This window comes from Cynocephalus volans, chromosome 8, assembly GCF_027409185.1.
Source record: "Cynocephalus volans isolate mCynVol1 chromosome 8, mCynVol1.pri, whole genome shotgun sequence".
Taxonomy (NCBI): Eukaryota; Metazoa; Chordata; class Mammalia; order Dermoptera; family Cynocephalidae; genus Cynocephalus; species Cynocephalus volans.
In genome coordinates this window covers 79,687,336-79,706,037 of record NC_084467.1, presented here as the reverse complement: position 1 = coordinate 79,706,037, position 18,702 = coordinate 79,687,336, and the positions used below count along the sequence as shown (strand labels likewise).

The following is an 18,702-nucleotide window of genomic DNA, read 5'->3' as shown; positions in this document are numbered from 1 at the left end:
CGGAAAGTTGGTGAGTGATGTCAGGATGGGAAGAACCCTAATCGATATCTGAAGAGGGAAGGACGTGTGGTGTCCGCCCGCGGTCTCGGGCGTCCTCAGCGCCCTTCCCGCCCTTCCCAGAGCGGCCAACTGTGCCAACGGCGCCAGGCGCAGAGGTCGCCGGGGTGTGCAGCGCCGGACCTTTCCGGCGGCGCATGGTGGCCTTTGATAAACCGCCCTCGTATGTTCCGGCCCGCGGTCTCGTCAGCCCCGGCCGGAAGGCCTAGGCCCGGCCCGTGAGCTGCCCGGAGGACCTGCCTGGCCAGCACGCAGTTCCCCAGCCGAACGCGGCTGATCCAACCCCGCTTCAGCTGTCGTCCAGGCCCTCTGCGGCGTCTCGGCCCAGATTCTCGACCCCAGCCAGCGGGGTCCGGCCACCTTTTCCCGAAGGGGGCTCCTCGCGCCCCTCAGGCCACCCTCGGCCTCTGCCTGCAGCGCGTCGCCGCGTCCCCGCCTCAGCTCACTAACCGCGGCTCCTCCGCCAAACTCCCCTCGCCTTCTGAGAAAGGTGAGAGCTTCCCGGATTGTACATCTCCTCGCCTCGGTCCCTCCTCTCCCCGCTGTTCTCCTCAGAGACAGCCCCGGGAAAAATGGCACGAAGACAAGAAACGTCTCAAAGCACCCTCAAAACAGCGCGGGCTTTTTCTGGGTCAAACACATCGATCTCCCTAGAAAAACGCACGGAGGATGAGTCCCCCACAGGCCCCTTTTCTGACCTAGGGCTCACGCAAAAGCAGCTCCTACCGAAGGCAAGATCTTGTCCCAGGAGGTCATTTGCCTCCCTGACACTCCTCTGCCATCCTCAATAGAAAAAGCTGTTCTCCTGAAAGCGACCTACAGAACCGTCACTAAACCCCAGATTTCGGCCCAGTCCTTGGAGACTTTAAAGGCCATTTTCTAACATCATTCTGCACCTAGTCACGAAAGCGATGCCAGCTCCGCAGATTCATAGGGTTCTTAAAATGGTAATTTGGAGTAAAATGTAACTCAAAGAACTTTGAATCATTCATTAGCACCTTATAATTACTCTGCTAATTAGGTTGACACGGCACTTAATCAGGAGTAATACGCCGTCTTGTCACTGGCACTTCCCATTACTCTGACATTCAACAAGAGACGGGATGCAGACGTCCTAGAGAAAATAATGCAAGTTGATACCCTCCGACGAGGCGTCACAGTCATGCTCCGGGTCCCAAGTGGATCCACAGGGACTGTTTCCTTTCCAAATGAGCGGCTGGCCGGAGGGGGGGTGGGTGGGTGGGACCAACTCACTGGCGTGTGGTGCGGCGGGGACACAGGCTGCGGACCCGCCACCCAGGTCCCTGAGCGCCACTCCGGCCTGACACCGCAGGGAACCGTGGCTGCTTTTGCCACTAGAGACCTCCTCGGGCGTTATTTCCCCCGTTCGGGAGAAAGTGTCTGGCCAGGCCTTTCTTCCAGCACAGGCTCAGATTGGAGACAAGCTGGGTCCCTGGTTTTGAGTAGCAGGCCCGGCCCCCCCCCCCCCAAGAGTGCCCGGTGGATGCGGACCTGGCTGTGTCCCGCACAGGACCCGCCGCCCCGCTGGGCCGAGCCGGAGCGCATGGGCTTGCTGGGGGGCGAAATCAGAGCTAGGGCCAGACCGCTCGCCCATCTAGCGCTCCGGCTCCTGGAGTCACACTTTCCCGTGAGTTCCTTAAGGGAACCCCCTCCTCTGCTCGCGTGTTCGGGGAGGCGGCGAGGGCGGCCGCGCTGTAGTCTAGAGGTAAGTCGCCCCGATTCCTTTTCCCTTCCCGTCTTCTCTTTTCCCTCTTTCTTCTGGCTTCTTAAGAAAAGGGGCCAATCGTTACTCTTTTTTATTTCTTTCCTCCCTTTGGTTCCTTTCCTCTAGTCTCCCTCTGCTCTCCGCCCCCCTCTTTCTTTGCCCCTCAGTCGTGATTGTGGACATGGGGACCACCCGACAAGGAGCTCGGTCCAGGGCTGCGGGCAAAGGGATGTGTGGGTTCTCAAAAGAGCAGCCGGGTCCGAGCCGCGCTCGCTGACGGGCTCGAGAGCCATGCGCTCATTGGCTCCCGGCACGTCGGCGTCGCTCGCTCTCGAGGGCGCGGCCAATCGGGGCGCGGGCTCGGGCGCGCGGCTTCGGCGGCGGGGGCGCGGGCCCGGCGCGACTGGGGAGCGGCGGCAGTGGCCGTGACGTCACGGGAGGGGGTCGGCGCCGCCCGCGAGCCTCCGGATTACAAGCGAACGCGCCCGGCAGCGGCCGGAGTCGCCAGGCACCGCGTCTCCGCCGCCTCCCCCGCCTGCGACTGCTCCTTCTCTTCTTCCTCCTACTCCTCCTCCTCCTCAGGTTGCCTCGGCCACCGCGGCCGTGTCTGCTCCACAACTTTTCAAGAAAGTTCAGAAACTCTTCTCCGGGACGGCCGAGTCGCGCACGGCAGTCACCTCGGGAGTCGCCGGGGAGCTCCGAGGGCGCGCGGCCGTCCGGGCTTCACGGTCGCTGCACCTGCCACATCCGCCTCCGCCGCTGCCGCCCCCGGTGCCAGGCTGTGGGCAGACCCAGGCGGCAGCGGCGGTGGCGGCGTCGGCGGCGGGGTCGCTTCTTGCCGCCTGCGCCTTCGCCTGGGTCCCCTGCGCCGCCACCTCCGCCCCACGTGCGCGGTCGATCCCGAAGCGCACGTTCCGTGCTTTCTCAAATTTTTTTGTAACTTTCCCCCTGGTCTTTCTTTTTCCCTACCCCTACTTTTTGCATAAGGGAAAAAAAGTTGTGTCGAAAGTGTCCACCGATTGCCACCTCCCAATTATCCTTCCTTCCCTCCCTGCCCCATTTTTAAAATTTTTAAATTGGTGGCAGCATTATTTAGTGTTTATTTTGTTTTACGATCGATAGCTTCCTTCGCTTGGTCGCGGCGGCTGCTGAACGGTGACGTGGCGTGGACCTCATGTAGAAATGACAACAATGGAAGGGGCCAGCGGGTCGAGTTTTGGAATAGACACGATTTTGTCCAGTGCCAGTTCGGGCAGCCCTGGCATGATGAATGGAGATTTCCGCCCTCTGGGTGAGGCCAGGACTGCGGATTTTAGGAGTCAGGCCACCCCATCCCCTTGTTCGGAGATTGATACCGTAGGAACGGCGCCTTCTTCTCCTATCTCGGTCACCATGGAGCCCCCGGAGCCGCATCTGGTAGCAGACGGGCCCCAGCATCACCACCACCTCCACCACAGCCAACAGCCGCCGCCGCCGCCAGCCGCAGCCCCGACGCAAAGTTTGCAGCCTTCGCCCCAACAGCAGCCGCCGCCGCCGCCGCCGCAGCAGCAGCAGCAGCAGCCGCCGCCCGCCCAGCAGCTGGGATCGGCCGCCTCAGCCCCCAGGACTTCCACCTCTTCTTTTTTAATTAAGGACATCTTGGGCGACAGCAAACCTCTGGCGGCGTGTGCACCCTATAGCACTAGCGTCTCCTCTCCCCACCACACCCCGAAGCAGGAGAGCAACGCAGCGCACGAAAGCTTCAGGCCAAAGCTGGAGCAGGAGGACAGCAAAACCAAACTCGACAAGCGGGAAGATTCCCAGAGCGACATCAAATGCCATGGTGAGTCGTGCCGCCCGGGCTCCCTCAGCCGTCTCGCTGCTCCTCCTGGTTCTCCTTCCTCCCTTCAGCCTCCCCCCAATTTCTGATGGTTGTTCCGCGAGCTTCTCAGGCGGGTGGGCGACGGTCAAAAGACTGCAAGCAGGAGGGAGGCCTGGGCGTGCGATTCGGGGCTCGTCCGAAGTTCTGTTTATTGTTACATTTCTACCCCTCGTCTGTCACCGTTATCCAGCTCCTTTCCTTGTTTTATTTAATTTTCATTTATTGGGATAGGGTGGAGGCGGCGGCAGCGGAGGGGATCTGAAGGGAAATACTTTTCGTTGATAAAAGGGACGGACTTGAGGTATTTCTAGCTAAGACCTTGGGAATAGGAATGGGAATGGGGGAAGATGGGAGAGAGAAACCGCTTAGCTAGTGTCTAGCGGTGTGGTGTCTAGCGGTGTGATCACAACCTGGTATTTAGTCTTTAATATTTCATCCCCCACTTTTTATAAATACCATCACAAGAATCATTGGATTTAATGAAGGAAAAATTTCCTAGTTGATTAACAGAACAGCTTAGAAAAAATTAAATCGTGATTAATATACGGAAGTCAGTACAAATTTATAACCAGTTTTTAAAAGCATGCTTTTTACCCCATTGTGCCAACTAAATATCTATATCTTAGTAGGATTTTTGGCTCTTTACAAGTAATTGGGAGGTAGCATTTATAGAAATAAAATCTTACGGAATTGAATTTATCTATTTTTGTAAAATCAGAAGATGACAATTGAAATTGTCCTTCAATTCCTTTTTTCCATCTTTCTCTTTAGACAGTTTCACAAGTAAGTGTTCAGATTTTTGCCTGGCAAAATAGTTTTAACATACCAGGAGAGTTATTTTTTCTCTCTACTGATAAATTGTTTATTATTATTACTAATCCTTGCTTCTCTGGCAAAGATATGTGCTGTCTGTCTGGAAGGTAGGATATTGGCTCCTCATTTTACTATTATAGCATTAGCATAATAGTGCCCAAAACAGATGTACAGTCTGGTCTGGCGATTTTTTGTGCACCATCCTCCCCAGTGGGTCAATTAGAGAGATTATTATTCTTCCTGTAGGGAAGATCAAGGAGCACTGCACAAACGGGTACAAACAGAGAGGGATTGACATATCGATTTCCCAGCATTTCAGTAAAAAACCAAAGTTGACAAATAGAATCCGGAAATCTCCATGCTGTCACCTGGAAAGGCTCAATGATTTTGAGCTCAGCTCTGTGTATGGGTGACATATTCTTCCTGAAGATTTAAAAGACCAGAAAGCTTGATTCCAACACTTCCCAAGTGCATCTGAAAAACGAGAAACAAATGAGTATAACTTTCAGTAAACAGAAAAAAGGTAAAATGAAAAAGGTGGCCATCTCCTCAAAAAAACAGAGTAGAAAGACCCTTTGAAAAATACCAGATCAGAAAAATGAAGTCATAGTGAAAAGGGACAGTGTCTTCCCCTAGTCAAGGAAACAACAGTAACAAAAGAACATTTTATTGAAAAGTTTTTTTGTGTGTTTGTTTTTACTTTTTAACTTCCAACGGTGCGAAGATCAGACACCCTACTACATCTCTTTTAGGACCCCCGCACAGGCCTCATACTCCCCAGCCAGCAAATGGTGCTCTTCCTCCGTACTTCCCAAATATATGTGTGTGATGGGGTGACAGAGTGTAGTCCCAAGACCAGTGGCTCACTTGGGAATGTAGAAGTGTGTGCCAGGAGGACACTCCACCCTTCCCCATTTCAGGCTAATTTACATGGCTGTGGCTGGGTTTGAATTGTAGGAACAAAGGAGGAAGGAGACCGGGAGATTACAAGTAGCCGAGAGAGTCCTCCTGTGAGAGCCAAGAAGCCTCGCAAAGCCAGGACAGCTTTCTCTGACCACCAGCTCAATCAACTGGAGCGGAGCTTTGAGCGGCAGAAGTACTTGAGTGTGCAGGATCGCATGGACCTGGCAGCTGCACTCAATCTCACTGACACCCAAGTTAAGACCTGGTACCAGAACCGCAGGTAAGGGATGCTGTTTGGAGGACTAAAAGCATTTGGCTGTTTAGGTCATGACTGCTGCACCAATCTTCTTCCCTTCTTGCTTCTGTAGACTCTAGGGACTAAAAGTCAGAGGGCCTGAAGTAGGTGGTTGAGTGCATTCAGGCTGGGGCAGGGATTAGCCACACCCCCAAGGTGAGAGAGACCAAAGGGTAGCTGGGGTTTGCACAATTTTATACTTCTGGGTGTCTTAACAGGTGCTACTTTCTCTCTGAAACCCCGAGCCACTAGAATTCCCTCCAGTTTGTCCCCAAATCAATCAAGCCACACTTTCTTAAATTGAGACATCTGTGCAGCTGACACTCAGGCCCAGAGAGCCTGCGTGGTGCACCCCTTGGGCCCACTCCAGGCTGGTTCCAAATGTCTGTAGCCGTCAACACAGCCCAGTTATTGTGGTCCCCACAGAGCTGTCCCACCAGCCTCAGCTTAAATGTCCTTGCTTTGGCCTGTGAGGCAGCTGGGAGAGGCAGGGTCTGAGCCTGGGTGGTGTAGCTGTGGAGACTAGGAGAGCCCAGCTGGGTTAGAGTTGAGTTGGCAGCCACAGCCTGGATAATCAGGCAGCTGGCCAAGCATCCAGACTGGGGGTCTGTCCCTTGTACTAGCTAACTCCTCTATCTCGATAAGGAGAAAGGGTGCTGCAGAACCTTCCCAACACCGTCACTTCTCTAGAAGGGAAATTAGGAAAGCTGTTGTCAGCGCTTGCAGAGCAGAACCTGGGCAATCGGAGGCAGACGTTATGTTCTGTTTCCAAGCCTGGCGCTCATCTTCCTTGTCTCGATTTTCTCTCCCCCTCCTTTTCTCTAGTTTGTGTTCTAATCGTCCATGAGTGCGGTTGGAAATGCCCATCCAGTTGTCATCTTTACCATAATTTTCTGTCTCATTACATACGGTTTCAGCCACCCTAATTCTGTCGGAAAACATTAGTGTCATTTGTAGCCAATTTAAAATGGGCGACATGTTTATTAATTTGGCTGGAGCTGCCGGGAATGGACGGCCCACCAGCCTTACGTTCCTTCATAAGGCATTTGAGCAAATGCCTGCTCCTCTCTTTTTCCTAGCGGGGAAGGGAGGAGACCAAGAAAAGCTGATCACAGGTTTCAATTGTTACTTTCTCCCTGAGGAGGAAATATCTCGAAATGCATCTTCCCTCCCCAATGGCTGGAAGGGACTATCCCCTGGGAGGGACGTCCCTCAAAGGAATTCTCTTTTGAGACATTGTCACCCTCCTCCCCTTAAGCCTTCTGCCTGCCGGCTTTAGGGTCCTGTCAGGCTGATGAGAGAGATGTCTCCACAGCCCCGGGGACCGAGAGCCCGTAGTCTCTGCTTTCTTTGTTTACGGTTTCTTCCCTCTGGACCTGGGGCAGGGAGGGGAGGGGCCAAGAGCGGACACTTTGGGATTGTTGGGGGCTACACCGGAGGGGAATTAAGGAAGGAGGGAGAAGACCGCCTATGGAAAGGGTCTCATTTGGCCTCTGGGAAAGTTTCACGAAGTAGCTCAACTATAAAGGCTAACAGCAGAACAGAGGCTCAGGAAAAGGCAGCAAAACTCGTAGAATTTCATTTGTGAGCATCTCAGACGTTGAGGGTGTAATTTACAAAACTGACCTTGGGTTTGGGTTGTTCTGCAAACAAGATGGGAGCAGGAGATGCAAAGCATTCATGGTTCTCAGAGGTCTCTGCCTTCCTGCCACCCAGGGGAGAAGGAGGAGGCGGGAGAGGGCCAGACAAGTGGCTGGGGCCTTGGTGCGTGCGCCGTGCCCACAGCCGCTGGGTGCATGCGCCCGCTTTCTTTCAGGACCAAATGGAAGCGGCAGACTGCGGTGGGCCTGGAGCTGCTGGCCGAGGCGGGGAACTACTCGGCGCTGCAGAGGATGTTTCCGTCGCCTTATTTCTATCACCCAAGCCTGCTGGGCAGCATGGACAGCACCACGGCGGCGGCTGCTGCCGCTGCCATGTACAGCAGCATGTACCGGACTCCTCCAGCACCCCATCCCCAACTGCAGCGGCCCCTGGTGCCCCGCGTGCTCATCCATGGCTTGGGGCCTGGAGGACAGCCAGCCCTCAATCCCTTGTCCAACCCGATCCCAGGCACCCCGCATCCCCGGTGAAGAACGCCAAGGTGCTGCAATCCCTCCCCCGTCCCCGCCCCGATCGGACAGCTGTCCCTCCTCTCCCTGCGCCAGGCCACCGGGCAGGCCTCCCTTGCAGCTGACCCTGGGAGGCAGAGGAGGAAGAGAGGAAGTCGCTCACCAACGGGAGGCCCCCTACCCTCCCAAAGAGGAGCCAGTCCTCTCCTGTCCATCTCCCCATCCCCAGGACAGGGCTGGAAATCTCCCCTACAGCAGTGTAACTGGCGAAAACGCTGACCCCACAAAAGGTGCGATCAGTAGGGGAAAACATGAACAAAAACAAAACCTCAAGTTCTTTTTAAAAAACGACTTTAGGGACAAGCAGGAGGGAGGGTGGGGGAGGGCGAAGGAGGAAAGAAAGAAGGGCACGGAGAGGAAACCGCACAGGCAGAGAGAATTGTAGACGGACAGACAGCCTCAAGTTCGGAGGCAGAGGGCTTGCCGTGGACATTCCGTCTGCCCCAGAGAAAAGAGGAGGGTAACAGAGAACTTTGCACTGATTTCTCATGACCTTTTTTCTTTTGGAAAAGTGGCATGCTCCATAATATGAAAAAAAATGTACATTTGAAAGACTGAGTGATAAGTGATATATCATATTTATTATATGTTGTCCAAAAAAAGAGTCACTTATATACGTTAGTAAAAACATTTTTCTTTTCATGTCTTTTTGATTGAGTAAAATAAATACTTAGACAAAAATATAGATTTTTTTGTGATTGAAAATTACAAAAATAAAGTTTATCTTTTTTTAACAAGTGATGAGATCCAGGGGAGCTGATTTTACTAAGGCAGTATGTACAATGATGAAACGCGTGACATAGTTTAGAAAAAATCTTTCCGGAATATTAGAAATTTACAAAATCTGTAAAGACTTGGGTTAGCTTATATAAAAACAGCTCCATTTTTCATGCTGGCCTCTTCCGACCTTTATTTGATATGCGTGAGTTCCTTTCTTTTTAAGTGGTTGGTTTCAGAGCAGCCCCTGAGGCCGCGGAGAAAGTCTGTGCTTGCAGGCTGTTGGTGCGGGCCGGGTTGGCGGCAAACTTCCCCCCGCTAACCCGTCCTACCTGGAGGCCCCAGCTTGACCGGGTGTGCGGATCCCTCTGCCCTCCTCTCCCCCTTCTCCCGGGGACTTTCTAGGGCGGCGAGGGTCCGGAGCGCTGGGAAGCAACGCTGGTAGGGGCTGGGCGACGGGCCGACGCTCCGCGGGCCTCGCAGCTGTTCTGCCGCCCGCGGCTGGGCGCCTGCTCAGCCGGACAGCCTGCGAGCGGGAGGCTGCCGGGCGAGCAATTAGGAAGCCCCGGGGGACGCGGAGAGGCCCGCTAACAAACCCTGGTCGTGGCTTTGATCATTGCCTTCTCTATCCCCGACGGCGGGCCTCCAGTCCCCAGTCCCACACCGAGCCGCTTGTCCTAGTGAGTTCGCCCCGCTGCGACGCCGGGAGATGGAATGGGGCGAACTCCGGCCTAGACAGGCGTGCCCAGCTTTTTATCTGTTTGCCTGGAACGACTGGGACCACAAAATGAGAGACCCTGCCCAGAGTGTGGAGGAGGCCCGCTGCCTGCTTTAGAGGTGTGTGTGTGTGTGTGTAAATGCTCGTAGCACCCCGGCCAGGACTCAAAGTCAGCCGCAGGCGCCAGGACTAGAATGGCTCCCCCCACGCCCGCCCCACCCCAGGCTTAGTGCTCGGGACTGTATGAGGGAACAATTAAAGAGTACAGTTCTGGGGCTGCTCCCACTCCTCTCCAGGGTCGGATCTCCTACCTGGGTATCTTCACTTCTGCCCTAGTGCAGTGACAAAGGTGTAAGACAAGCAGCTAAAACACATCTAGACCTGGCCTCCAACTCTCTCTAATGCTTGAACCTTAGTAGAGTTGAAAACGTTCTTAGTGGTGTTTGAATGTATGTTGGGGAGAGGTGGGAAGAGAAAAGGAAAGAAAAAGGTGAAATCCAGGAGGAAATTGCCTCAGGCGCCTTGATCAGACCTTGGCTAATTAGGGAGTGGTTTGCAGATTTCTCTCCAGCTCATCAATTTGCTTTAAAAATGGTCGTGGTTTGTCTAATTCTCACAAAAGGGTCTGGACTGGTCCTTCTCATTTTCTGCCTGCTGAGCTGGGACAAACTCAGACAGCTGGGCTTGGCTGGAAACTGGGTGCTGCTATGTCCAGTGGAGATGCCCAATGCCTGGGCACTCCTTATTCCATCTTAGTTGTGGTTGGATTTTTTTTTTTTTTAATCAAATTTAAACAGTTCAAAAATGGTCTGCTCCGGTTCGCTCACTGGTGAGTGTGGTGCTGACAACACCAAGACAAGGGTTAAGATCCCCTTACCGGTCATTTTTGGAAAAAAAAAAAAAAAAAAAAAAAAAAAAAAAAAAAAAAAAGGTCTGCTGAGGCCTAAAAAGGCACTTTCTGAGGCTTGACTATAATACCGCTTCTTTCTGCACTGAACTGTGGCTGGCCAGCTCTGGGCACAAGGAGAACCTGGGAGATCACAAAGTTCACACATATGAAAAGTCCATATAACGAATTACCTCAGGTCCAGGTGGGGGAAACACAAACACACCCACAAATCCAAACAAGGTCACAACACCAATTTGCTGCCAACAGCCTGCCAGCCGCCCACCAGCTACCCTGCAGGAGAGTTTGCCCACTGACGCTCACTCTCGAAACTGAACTTGGACTTCCTAGTTGGACTATTTCGGGAGAAGCACTATGCCTACAGAGACCAAGGTTTCATAATTAACTTCATATTCTAGTGTTGCTAGCAATCACTCTGGATCATCCAGAGTCCCCCAAGTTAACTTTTCTTCAAAGTCATGTTTTCTTTCACCTTCTAAATAGAGCAGTTGAAAGTGTCACTCCCCCCTTTTAAATTTGTTTTGGTTACTTGCTGTTGCATACAGTTGGCAAATTGGATGTTGCGGGGGAGGTTTTTTAAAAAAAATTCTTTTTTTTTTTTTTTTTTTTTAAAGAAGACCGGTAAGGGGATCTAAACCCTTGACTTGGTGTTGTTAGCACCATGCTCTCCCAAGTGAGCTAACCGGCCATCCCTATACAGGGATCCGAACCCATGGCCTTGGTGTTATCAGCACCACACTCTCCCAAATGAGCCAAGGGCCGGCCCCCTTTTTTAAAAAAAAAATTATCTGCAGCAGTATTGCAAAGGGCACCTCAGGTGATGGCTTAGTATTCAAAAGTCCCCAAAGTACTGCTTAAAAGTCAAATACAAACCCAGTATTTTCCCTCACATGGGGTCCTTCTGTGCTTGCCCAACTAAGTTGGGGGGGTGGGCTAAGAGGTGAGGAGAGCAACCCCAGGTTTTCTGAGAAGCAAGGAACAAGATAACAAGCAAAAGCCTTTTCTCAAGGGAGATCTGGAGGTAGTCACAGAGGCCCAGAAGATGGCCGTCCCTGGGAGCTGCACTTCTTTTCCTTTTCCCACCTTCAGCTGATGTCGAAAGGGCACTCCATTTGTATTGCTCCTTTGATTTAGTTGGAAGCTGGTAAAACAGGGACTTTCAGTGACAATCTTTGCTTCCTACAGAAACACAGGAAAACAAACTTGTTTCAGAGAGAGGTTAAAAAGCCCACAAAGGCCCCTTAGATTTGCCCACCCAGAGATCTGCTCAGGGACCCCAGCAAACCTAGCACAAATCTATAGTGAGTGTGAAGGACGAAGCTAATTCTCCGGCTAGCAGCCAGCCATTCTAGTCCAAGCCAGAGATTTTAAATGAGTTGCAAAGTAATGATTGTTGCTTGGCTCTACGCCTCCAGCAAATATACCTACCGCCCTGTATCAGTTTATTTTTGCTCCACCCCTTAAAATGAAAGCACACACGATGGCAAATTAGACAGCCGATTTTCTCTGTTGCAAATAAAACCGCTTACCCTCAAACCAAGCTTTCCCTCCTCCTCCCTCTCTGCCATCTGACTCTTGCCTAGGCAGCCCTTCCCCAGGAGTGTGCTGAATCCCACCTCCTCTCTTTAAACAGGCGGCTTGTAAGTAGTTTGTTTTGTTATATTTTTAACTTTCTAAAAATATTTGGAAAAGCTCTCCCCAGGGCTAGGGAAACTTTAGTTCTTATTAAGCCATGTGGTTATAAAAATATACTGGAAGAGAGCTGCTTGGTTTTTGAAAAAGCCAGACATGGCTTGAAGTCAACATGCTTGGAGAGAAACCGACTTTTCATCACTGGTGGGCATGGTCAGGGGCAGGGCCAAACCTCAGAGGGAACTGAGGTTTCCTCTGCAGCTCTGAACCCTCCGTGAGGGCAAGCTGGCTTGCCCTGTGCCCTGGCTGTTGATTACAGAGAGGTGTGGGCAGATGGGTTAGTGGGGGTTTCTCCGGGGTTTACCACATGGACCCTGGGACAATGTCCTCAGTTTCTTTGAGTCTCCCACTATGTCTTTGTCCAGTCCCATTTTCTTGCCGTCTGCAGCCTTCTTCTCTATCACTTGTGTCTTTTCTTAGACTTGGGGCCTCCCTTCGGGGCCCAGTGCCCAGTGCCCCTCCCTCCTTACCTCTGGCAGGCTGAACATTCCCAGGGATGGGTAGGGATAAGTATGTGGGATTGGAGGGGTGTGCTTTCAGAGAAAGGGAGGTGTCACTGGCTTCTTGCATTGGAAAACCAGGTCAGCTGTCTCTGGGAGATGAGATGACCCAGAAGGGACTTTTCCTCTCCTACTTCCGGCTGAATTTTTTTTTTTTTTTAAAGATGACCATTACGGGGATCTAAACCCTTGACTTGTTGTTGTCAGCACCACGCTCTCCCGAGTGAGCTAACCGGCCATCCCTATATGGGATCCGAACCCGTGGCCTTGGTGTTATCAGCACCGCACTCTCCCGAGTGAGCCATGGGCCGGCCTCCCCGGCTGAATTTTGAAGGTCTTTGTCAGTCCGAGTGTTTCTGGGTGGATCGTCTCGGTCGACCTCACATTCTTGGTTTCTCTCCTCTCTATCTGTCCTCATCTTCCACCCTGGGACACCCTCTCCCAGTTCTCCCTCCTAGCACCACAGACAGCTCCCAGGGCGCGAGACTGATCGAGGTGCCCGGGCCGGCGGGCTCCAGGCGAAGCCTAAGCAACCGCAGGGGGCGCGCTGGGAAAGGGTCGGCGGCGCCCGCGAGGCAGGTCTGCGAGGTGAATACAAAGCGCCCTCCCCCGCACCGTTTCCTGATTAGCTCAAAGTCCAAACAGGGCCACATTCCAAAGGACGAAACCTTCAGATCAATAAGGTAATTCAAAACCCAGAAGATCTAGGGGTAAGTAGTGCTCAGTGACAGATCAACTGTAAACCGTCCCTACTGAATAAGTTCTTAGTGGAAGCCGACCAGGGAGCAGCAAGGGCCTCAGGTTTGCTGCTCCGAAGCCCTAGCGCCGCGGCTGCAGCGAGGTCGCCAGTGGAACCTCTCTAAATGGCACTTATTTTCTCCACTCGCTCAGCCCCGAGAGCGCTCGGACAGCCGCCGCTTCGGCCGATGAAGGCCCAGGAGAAGCGCTCCCTAAGCCGAGGCCCGGGTCGCCATCGCTGCTCTCACCCCCGACCTCTCCCGGCCAGTTTGGGACTCTCCCAGCTCCCGCTACGGTCTGGTCCCGGTGGCCCCACGAGAGCTCCACTGAAAGAAGAGGGCTTTCGCGGGCGCGAGACTGCACTTGATCTATGATAAAAGGGCCTTATCGCTTTGTGGAATATTCCCGCCCCATCCACTTCTATCTGCGTCGGTCAGACTCTCTCTTTAGTGAAGAGGCCCTCAGTGTGGCTGTCCTCCCGCCCACTCCTAACGATTCGCACGCACGTCGCAGCCAGGGGTTGGCGCGGCGGCCTCCGAGCCCGGCCGCAGCGGGCTTTGTCCGCGCGGGGTCCGCGCTCCTCCGCCCGCGCGACAGCCTGGCGGCCGCGAGCTCCTATGCCTGGTTGCAGACCATGTTTCAGGGAGGAATGGGCATCAGGACAGGAGCCCTACAGACCTGGAACGGGAATCCAGACACTTTCGCGGACGGTGCTTGGGCTGGCCTGCAGAGCAGGGTCCGTTATAAAGCCCTCTCCTCCTGTGAAGATGATAAAATAACCTTTGCCCAGGTGGAAGCTCATGTCTGCATCCAGTACCACCTCCCCGGCCCCTCCTCCCGAAAGATCTCATCTCATGGCTGCAAATAATACTTCCTTCAGATCTTCCGCCTCAGTTCTTGGAAGTCAACTCCTCCTTGTTGACACCCACGCACCCTGCCACCCCCCAACCTTCCCCTCTGGCTCTGCTCTTCCTCTTTCCCATTGTGGTTGGAGGGATGGAAATGCCAAGTAGAATTCAGGAACTGATAGAGATTTGTACTGTAATGGATTATCCACGTTTGTAGGTTTAGATACCCCTGGGGAGACAGGGTTTTCCCTAAGGCTTCTGGCGGCTGGAGGAAGAGGTGTTCCACGGTGTCCACTCGGGCCACTGGGGCCCAGTTCAGGTTAAGTAAAATGGGAGGGAAAATTTTCTGTAGAACAACATACATTTATAATGCCTCATTAAGAGAAAGAAATTAGACATTAGAGGTGCATTGTTTCCCCGCTCCTATACTACAAAATTAGTGTGCCCGTGGTGAAAAAATAGTCCGCATTCTAAAACCAATTGGTTGACAGTGTTAGGACCCGCGCTATTCATTAACCAGTGTAGAGAAGCAAAGCTATAAGGGTACTTCAAAATGTTCGTGGAAAAATAGGATTAAAAGAGAATTTTAATCTTTCCCTGAACTTTCCGAAGTACCCTCATATTTGGTATAGTTTTCAAATATGGGGATCTCCCAAGGGAAGAGACCACAGTAGTTCTCTTTCACACTAGCTAGGTTTCTTGTTGAGTAAACTGGTTTTTTTTTTTTTAAATGGTTTAACTTTAAACTTTTGATTTTCTTAATATCTTTAATTTGATAATATTGTCATGCCGTAACTTCTGAAAGAAGCAAATAATTTTTGGTAATACCATTAAGGATCTGATTGCCCAACTTCCTCTTGAACCAACTCTTGCTGGGCAGAGAGATTCCAGCTCAGACATTAACAGAGACAGAGTTCTCCCAAGAACTTCTCTAGATTTACATGAGAGCTGACTACCAAGAGCAGGTTGCTCCCAGTGACAACAGCACCACTCATCTATGTCAAGTGACTGACCTCTGCCTGCCCACCTCAGCCATGCCCAATCAGAGCATGGGAAAAGAAGTGGCTGCACAGTTGCAGCCCTCACCTTTTCATTCAGCCCTGGGGTTGAATGAAGCCCATGCTACCCAGATGGGCATGCCTGGTTGCAAGACCAGGCCCAAACCTCTCCTCTTCTTTCCTCTTAACTTCTCTTGTCATTTTGGGTTAGAAATCCAGCGCCTAAGAGATGACATTATACAGCTCCACAAGTGCCACCTTGTGTCTCGTGGCCTAATTATCCCTGCACAAGGCATAATTATTTTCACATGCCCAAAGTTCTCCCACAAAGATTTTTCTTGGCGTAGAATTCAGTTAGAATTTATATAAATACTAAACCTTTCCTTATTTAGTAGAGTAATAATAACTGCTTTCATTTCAAGAAGTAGTAATAGATAGGATGGCCAGGTATCTGGTGAGAAATGCCAGGACAGAGAACTCAAAAGAAGAAAGCTCTGGTCTACCTGGAGAGATTTTTAAGACCTAGGTCCGCAGAGTCTGTTCTGCTCTCCATCCCCCACCTGCGTTTGTCCTGATTTTTTTTTTTTTTCTTGGTGGCTGGCTGGTATGGGGTCCAAAATCTTGACCTTGGGGTTATAATACCATTCTCTAGTTCTGTCCTCCACTTTGCTATTTCATATATCTGGGGTATTAGGTGATAGACCAACCGAAATCTCTGGAGGAATATCAATGCCTAAAAGGTGAACTTGTAAAGGTGATAGATTTTACTATTAATATTAAGGAACAGGATTAAAAAAAATTCAAAACACTGCTTCTTTATAGCAGTGCTGTATATGTCAGTGGCATTTCAGTAAGGATCCCCTTTACTTAGCAATGCATTTTACAGCGTTTTCTTTTCCTCCCATGAATGACCTTGTCCCTTATGGGAAAAGGACTATTACTTGGCTTTGCCCAGAAGTTTGGCTAAAGGATATTTCCAACATCCACATTAATAAGTAATTGTATTGTAAGCAGAACTGATCTTGATCCAAACCCAGGTTTTTGGAAGGAATGTCAAAGGTCATCTAGTTTTAGATCTAGTCTAAGCTTTAGTTCTTTCTCCAACATATTTGCTTGGTGGTTTTTCCCTTTCAACTCCTGTCTCCTCCCCAGCTTTTGTTGTAAGGATAGGGAGAGGAAAGGGAAGAAAAGAGAAGAACTGGACAACAGCATTTTCAGATGATTCTTGACCTTCAACTTTAATGGAGTTAAATTTATGTGGCCAAATCCTACTACCAAAGAAACTGGGACTTTTTGTACAAATTATTAAAATAACTTTCCTATTATAAAATTAGTGCATGTTCACTGTATAAAATTTATAAAATACCATAAAGTGGAGATAAGAAAAAAATCCATCTTCTACCACTCAAAGAAAACCACAGCTATTTGGTCTATTATTTCTAGATTTTTGCTGTTCATTTTTATACGGTTGTGTCATATTTCTTATGGGATGTTTATGTTTTTCCATATAATACAAGTTTTTCTCTGTATTGTTTAAGACTCTTTATAAGCATGAAATTTGATATATAATATTACTTCCCATAAATTTATTATAATTGAGTCCATCATTTTTCCATTGCTGGACATTTAGATTGTTTTCACTAATTTTAGATAAATAATATTTCAATAAGCATGAAAGCAAGATTTTTTGAGAATTGCTTTTATGTATCATTTGTTGTAACACATTATTATTGATCTCGATAATGGCAGTGGAAGCAATGAAAGAGTAAGATGACCAGCTCAAGAAGGGAAATAAGTTACTGACCAAAGGTAGTGGTTTCACTGAATAGTGCAAATCAGCCTGAGTGAATTACAAGCTACATGACTTAGCTTGTAAAGGTTGTGGTGAAGTAAGCTAAGAACACCACTTACTGTTTTTTTGGGATTTTTTGTATATTAATTCTTCCTGACTTTGAGTACAAATTTGGCAGACTTCTCACCAGAACAGGAAAGTTGCCTGACTAACAAGTACGTAAGAAGGTCAGGTCTCTTCTGACTTAAGTTGGTGGCATGTTGACCACCCAACTTGTCCTATTGTTTTCTGTGCTCCAACTATTCAATGGGTAAATAGAGGGCTTGAACTTCTAGGGCTGTCAATCTGGCACCTTTCATGAGAACTAAATTATGATTAAAGAAAGAAAGAAAAAAAAAAAAAAAGAAGCATAACCCACAAAGAAATTTGAGGGTGGGGGTAGGGGGTTGAGGAAAAGAATTAAATAGCAATAGTCTACCCTTTCATTAACATGACACACATTAACCATACTGTAGAAGTTCCAAGAGAACTGTCTTGTTCTCTTCTCTCCAGGAGCCCATGTAGGGCGCTTTAATTGCCACATTTTCAAACTGATATAATGGTGGGGATGTCTTAGTAATTACCTTAATGAGATAACACCTTTCCTTCCCTCAACCTACTCATTATCACGCCTCTTGTTCAAATTTCAACTACAAAGAACTATACTTGTAAAAAAAAAAGTCTGAAATGTATTGTTCCAGGTCTCGTACCCTTAAAATAATCACGTTGCACATATCTTAAAATATGAAGAAATAGTGCACACAGGCAATTCAAATATGTTAAAGGAAAGGCTTGAGATAAGTAAACTAAACATCTGGGTGCCCTTTAATTATTCTTGGTTGGATTCTTTATCTTGACCTATAGTGATGCTAAGGTGCCGAAGTGATGAATTTTAAGATGTTGGGCTGTGAAGACGTGCAGCTGCAACACTGATGGATTTAGGAAGGGATGGTAACAAGGTTAGCTGCATGTGAAGTGTGAATTGAGATTTTTGCAAAGAGACTGTGATTGCAGATGGGCATAATGTTGTACCCTTGCATGAAATCTTGCTATTATTGTATAATGGTCAGACAGAGTGTGAAATGACTTATTACTTTTCTTTTATTCTTTAATGAAGTTGGTTAGAGTAGCAGTACCACTGCTAGTCAATAGTAGGAAAGCACACACACAAAAGCTATATGACAGGTGCTGAAATATTAAATATTTATTTAGTTTTGACTTTTTTCCCCTAATTTTCATAAATATCCATATGCAAACAGAAGCATCTCTTTATCCATATAGACAAATTTGTACTAATTTGTGTGTCTGCACTTACCCTTATTATCCTGTATAAATATCTATACAAGGCCCTGATGCATATTTTAGTTTTCAAGAAAAGTTCAAAGCTCTTTTAAATGTTTAAAAATGCTATAATGTTTTGAGACTGATTTTTGCATGGAATCCTGATTTGAAAGCTCTATTTGGAGTTATATGGGTAATGTTGAAATATCAGTTTATCACTATGGTGACTATATATGCTTTATGGAACAAAACATAGTAAAACCCAGTATAAGGCACACTAACATGGTTTGAGTTATGGGGAAGATTAGATCATGGTTCTTCTCTTTTGTAATATAGAGTACATATCTTTCATTATATCATACACCCCGTGATGTAAATATTTCTTTACCTCCCAATATTAACATCATAAGAAGATAATACCTTGGGCTTTGCAAGTCAAAGGGAAATAATACTATGATGTTAAAGACAAAACAAAACAAACACCCCCCCCCCTTCTATAGTCAGTCTTCTGGCTCCAGATATTTATGTTAGAAACAGTAAGAAATATGTATTTAAAAAATATTTGGCTTTGGAGATTAGAGATTTTATTCATTGAATTTTTTATATGATCTGTAAGATTCATAATCATTCTTAATGCATTGGTTTGATA

General features: G+C 49.1%; 1 protein-coding gene across 1 annotated transcript; it reads left to right on the top strand.

The window, feature by feature from the left end:
• The first annotated feature begins 2,965 nt into the window (after window positions 1-2,965).
• Window positions 2,966-7,784, top strand: BARHL2 (BarH like homeobox 2). Its single transcript, XM_063107062.1, has 3 exons — window positions 2,966-3,605; window positions 5,415-5,640; window positions 7,472-7,784. Exons 1-3 carry the CDS (start codon window positions 2,966-2,968, stop codon window positions 7,782-7,784), a joined length of 1,179 nt encoding a protein of 392 aa, XP_062963132.1.
• Window positions 7,785-18,702: the final 10,918 nt, after the last annotated feature.

Excerpts from the sequence above, each read along its gene's own strand:
- BARHL2 (XM_063107062.1), top strand. The coding sequence starts at position 2,966 with ATGACAACAATGGAAGGGGCCAGCGGGTCGAGTTTTGGAATAGACACG. Across the intron at positions 3,606-5,414 it reads GAGCGACATCAAATGCCATG|GAACAAAGGAGGAAGGAGAC; the intron begins GTGAGTCGTGCC and ends TTTGAATTGTAG. Across the intron at positions 5,641-7,471 it reads ACCTGGTACCAGAACCGCAG|GACCAAATGGAAGCGGCAGA; the intron begins GTAAGGGATGCT and ends GCTTTCTTTCAG.